The sequence below is a fragment of the Alligator sinensis genome, unplaced genomic scaffold (genome assembly GCF_000455745.1).
Source record: "Alligator sinensis unplaced genomic scaffold, ASM45574v1 scaffold31_1, whole genome shotgun sequence".
Taxonomy (NCBI): Eukaryota; Metazoa; Chordata; order Crocodylia; family Alligatoridae; genus Alligator; species Alligator sinensis.
Genome location: NW_005841884.1, coordinates 3,112,642 through 3,118,136, shown reverse-complemented (window position 1 = coordinate 3,118,136; position 5,495 = coordinate 3,112,642). Strand labels below are relative to the sequence as shown.

At 45.1% G+C, this 5,495-nt stretch overlaps 1 protein-coding gene across 1 annotated transcript in view; it reads left to right on the top strand.

The window, feature by feature from the left end:
• Positions 1–1,618: 1,618 nt before the first annotated feature.
• The window catches only part of LMX1A (LIM homeobox transcription factor 1 alpha), a 122,057-nt gene continuing 118,180 nt past the window's right edge, over positions 1,619–5,495 (top strand). The window contains exon 1 of the mRNA XM_006017753.1: positions 1,619–1,911. Within this exon, the coding sequence (XP_006017815.1) occupies positions 1,619–1,911 (293 nt within the window). The remainder of the gene's footprint in view (positions 1,912–5,495) is intronic.

Below are 5,495 nucleotides of genomic sequence, written 5' to 3'. Positions count from 1 at the left end.
GCCGAGACCCGGGAGCGCACACACGTGTCGGCGGCGCCCGCGTCCACCTGCAGCGCCGCCCGGCCCGGCCCGGCCCCAGCGCAGTGTGCAGCCTCCTGCGGGGTTTATACGCACACATGTGTATTATTCGCATGGGTATACACATATATGTGTGTGTGTGTATATACATATATGTGTGTATGTGTGTGTGTATATGCATGTATATATGTGCGTGTGTGTATATATGTGTGTATCTATCTCTACGTGTGTGTATAGCTATATGTGTGCGCGCGCGTGTATATCTATGCGTGTGTGTGTATGGGTGTGTATATTTATATATATGTATTTTATCTCTATATGTGTGTGTATGCGCGTGTATATAGATCTGAGTGTATATCTATATATGTGTGCATGTATATCTGTATGTGTGTGTGTTTATCTATGTGCGTGTATATCGATATATATGTGAATGTATATCTATATATCTATATACGTGTGTATATATGTGTGTATGTATGTACACATACATATCTGTATATATGTATATGTGTATATGTATGAATATATGTGTACACACATACACACACACGTTTTTGCACATACACGATATACTCAGTGCGCCTCTGCATGGGTATATACGCATCTATATGTGTTCATATGCAGACTGACAGACCGCGAGCGTGCACCGTCCTCCCGCACTATGAAGGATCTCCTCCCGCTCCAACATTTCGATCTCTTCCTCTTCTCCAATTATTTTTTCCCCAACGAAAAAACCACAAGAAAGGATCCTAAGCTCCAGGCAGGATGAGTGCGAGTGTTTGGAGAGAAAAAAAAGACAAAAGAATTCTTGAGCGTGTGACTCCCAAATTCTCTCTCTCAATTTTAAACTGCAGAGAAAACAACATGCTTAAAAAGCACACGAGAAATGGGGTGGGTTTTTTTCATGTCTAGAGGAGCGGTCCGCCCCGCTTTCATATCACTGTTCGTACCAGTCAAAAAACTATCCTTCCCTTTTCACCAGATCTGCTCCTCGGGTTTGCTGAGTTAGGATGTCCCCCCTCACACTCCGAGGCGAAGGAACTTGGTCTTATGTGTACACCCCTCGTTTCATTCCCTGCAAAAAGGGATAAATGCAGATCGCAGCCGGCGTGGGGGGGGTATAGCCCCTAAGCAGGAAAGTTACAGTCGGGGTGTGTGTGTGTGTGTGTGTGTGCGCGCGCGCGTGTGCCAGAATGATACACAAAATTTAAAAAAAAACAAAAAACTAGCCCCTAAAAGGAAAGTAATAGCTCGTGTGTGTATGTGTGCGCCAGAATGATACACAAAAATAAATGAGAGAAGCTAATTGCTGGGCGGTTGTGGGGGGAGGTCGGGTCAGACACTCCGGGCTCGAACTGGACAGTGAAGCTGAGACTGTTTTGAAGGAATCAAATATTCCTCCCGACCCGTTTCAGGGCCAGCCCCGAGCTGAGGAGCCGGCCCCGCACGTGCTCTGTGAACCCGGCTAAGGATCGTGCCCGAGTGAACCCGGGCCCGACTCCCGGTGCAGGCGAACCCCGGCTCCTTGCCGCTGCGGGGACACGGGTTTTCCCCGGGGAAAGTCTCCTGCAAATCCAGCGATCGCGATCCCCCGGGATCCATGCAGCAGCCCTCCAGCCAGCCCCGCGCCGCGGGGACCTGCAGGCGGGGAGGCTGGGGAGTGGGGCTCTTGGAGCAACTCCTGCCCTGTGTTTCCTCGGTCGCAGGGAGAGCGGTGAACCCCAAATCGGTGTGCGAGGGCTGCCAGAGGGTCATCTCGGACCGGTTCCTGCTGAGACTCAATGACAGCCTGTGGCACGAGCAATGCGTGCAGTGCGCCTCTTGCAAAGAACCGCTGGAGACCACCTGCTTCTACCGGGACAAGAAACTCTACTGCAAGCTCGACTACGAGAAGTAAGTGCGCTCGCCCTGCCCCGGGCGGGGCCGGGCCGGGGAGGGCCGGGCGACGGCTGGCCGTACCCGCCTTTGCCATCCCTCCCGTGCGCGAGCGTTTCTGACTGCGCTGGAAAAATGAAGCCCCCCCCGCTTGATATTCATCCGGGAGGTTTCTTCGGCATGCATCTCAGCGTGAACATGCTGTAGCCGGGTGGGCGGCGATGGGGGGCCGACCGAGGACTGGAAAGTGCAAATCGGGGTCCTCGCTTTTCATTTTAAGTCGCCCGCAAGCCCCAGCCCCCAGGGCCACCACGCACACCAGCCCAAACCCACTGCCCGCCGCAGGCAGGATGAGAGCGAGCATCTCGACTGCAGCGGGTTAGCCTTGGTTTGCTGCCTTTTCTTCTCCCCCTCTCCCCTAGAAACAAATCCCGTAGTTTGGTCTGTGCCACCGGGTTTGGGACATCTCGGTGTAGCTGTTTCTACTCAACTAATAACATCATTGAAATGTCTGTCTTGTTACTTTGGAGGCTGCTGTGGGCTGTAGGCTTTTTGCCTTTCCTATTTCTCTGCTTTACAAAGGTTTTAGACAATGGGCAAATCTGGTTGAAGTCTCCTTTGGGAGTCGATGGAATGTAGACTCTGAGTTCCTAAATCACTTTAGAAAAGCCTCCAAGGTCACTTAGATGCCTTAAAAGTGTGGCTATTTGGTCTTACAGTGATACTGTCTTTACTGGACTCTTCATTGGATTCATTCATTTTTTTTTTTTAACAGCATAAAGAACTCTGTGCCTATAGCATTTCTGAGGTGAAGGAGTGGGAGGCTACTATACCTAAGTAGCTGGACAAAATAATATCTACTGTTTTATTAGGTGAGGGGGGAGCACAAAAGATCCCACCCACCCCGCCCTCCTTAAGTGATTTCAGGAAATGGGGATTCCGGCATTCTCATTTACAGACTGAGTTTCTATCTACAGAGCTTATGCTGCCTGCCTTACAGCAGTGCAGGTCCCGGTCTTTATCCTCTCCACACCCTGTAAGGCAGGGCAGTGTTGTTATCCCCATTGTACAGATGGGGAACAGAGGCAGGAGAAATTCACGGTGAAATCCTGGCAAACTCCCACTGAATTCAATGGGGTCATCATATTGCTCTAAGTGACTTGGCCAAGGTCACACAGGATGTCTGTATTAGAGCAGGAAATTGAACCCAGGTGTCCTGACTCCTAGGCTTACAGCCTAACCACTTCCTCTCTGTAGGGCTTGAAATGTGAGGAAGCTGTGGGGAGAGAGGGGTAGGAGAGATTCCTTGTTAAAACAGGCTATAGGGACTTGGTCCTGAGGTCTCTAACCAGGCACAACTTTAGATTGGGTAAGGACTCCAGGATGTGGCCTTTAGTATGTAGGAGGAGAGGAAAGGGAATGTCTTTTCTTATATTTCCACTCAAATCCTTGTGGAGATCAAGACCAAGCCATTGTATAGGCAGGTGGGGGGGAACTGGTTGTGGTTGTGAGTGGTCTAAGAGTACAAGGATCCTTCTCCCCTTCTCACAGCCTATATCAGGGGATGGGCACAGTCATAAAACAGGAACTGCTCCTGTCCTTTCCCAGATGTGTATGGCCCCACCCATTACTCCATACTGTATCACTGTGATGCAGGGCAGTGGCTCACATTTCATAGAGAAGTAAGGCTGGGAGGGACATCAAAAGATCATCTAGTCCAGCTAGGATTGCAACCTGTGACCTTGGTGTTAACATGCTAGGGGGGATTCTTGTACCCCGCCACAGTTCCCCCAATCTGGGGACAGCTTCTTACAATGGACAGTCACTACCTAAACAGCACAATTAAATCCACTAGTCTGCCCTTAAGCCTAGTGAAGTCAATGGAAAGACTCCTATCAGTTTCAAAGGGCTTTGGCTCAGGCCCTTGGTGATCAACAAAAATAGGATCTAGTCCAGCTTCCACTGGATCCAGCTATGCCCTTTAGGTTTTTATTCTAGTTCTGATTACCTTAGGCTTTGGAATTTATTTTAGTTTGTGTGTCTGACCCACACATGGGTACAGTGGTTTTGGTAACAGGGCATTCATTCATCATTCCAGCTTTTGTATAGAAGAATAATACAAGTATAATAATAGAAGAAGAAGAATACAAGTATGAAGAATAATACAAGTATGATAATATATATATTAATTAAGAAAATTGGATCCTATGGCCCCTGCTACACATTACAGATACTATGCAATTAATTGATTAGTTGCACAATAAACTAAGACTGGCCATAAGTGCAAAGTACTTATCACACAATTAACTAATTAATCCTTCAATAAATTTAGAACAGCCACACATGCAAAATAATTAACACATAATAAAGTTATAAAAGTTAGTGCTTAAAAATGTGTAACAACTCCTATAGTTGGTTTCTATCCAGCTTTAATTTGAACATGTAACAGGGTTCTAACTTATTGGAAAATGGACTATTTTGGTAAAGTTATTTTTTTCTGTCCCTTATGGTAATAAGCATATAAAAAGGTGAGTGTATTATAGTAAGGTGGCTTTTGTAATCTTTTAAATTCTATATGATGGATTATTAGTTTAAATGCATCAGATAAGAGCAAAGTTTAAAGGAGAATTTGTGTGAGTTAAAGCTTGGCAGTGTTTTCAAATGCTCAAGATACAATGGAAGAATGCTAGGACCTGAAATGGAGTGCAAAACTTCATGGAAAAATGGAAAATAACTTTTTATTCAAGAATTTGTATGTGTGCAGTGTGTTAATTCATTGATGAGAACATAGCTACTGTTTTTACTATTGAGATCAAAAGAAAGGTGGTGTGTGTCTTCTATTTTAGCAGATTATGCATTCAGAACACTTTTGTTGTTATAACTAAGGAAAAATATTAGATGTCACAATATAACAACCTTTCTGTGTTGCAATATTCTTGGTTCTAGAGGTTGTGCTATCTATCTATCTATCTACATATAGATATAGATATATATACACACACACACACTCTCGTGTGTGTGTATGTGTGTGTTTGTATATATATATATATATATATATATATATACACGCGCGCACACACACATACATTTCCATAGCGTCTGAATATTTAGATAGAAATAAGGCCCAATCCTGCACCCTTTGTTTTATTTGTATATTAGCCAGTGAGCCAGATCCTCAGCTGAGGCCAGTTGGTTAAGGTCTATTGAAGTGAACAGACCAATGTTGAATTACACCAGTGGAAGATCTAACTAACTGGGTCTATCTGTATGAGGAAGAACTACCTGCAAAAATAGCAAGTAAAATCTCAATTATATATGCAAGTAATGCAGTTCCCTGTGAACATACTTGCCAATTCCCATTATAAAACAGCTTTACTTTCTTTTTTTATTAAAAATAACAATGTGGAGAATATGAAATAGTTTTTACAGTTGTATTAAGGGCTTAGTCCTATATCACTTAACTTCATGGGAGTTTTACCATTGCATTAAGAGCCAGATCAGACCCTAAGAGTCCAGAGAAAACAGTGACATGCATAGGGTTTTTGCAACCTGATCACATATTCATGTGAGAGCATAGGCTATGTGGGGGGAAAACCTCCAGG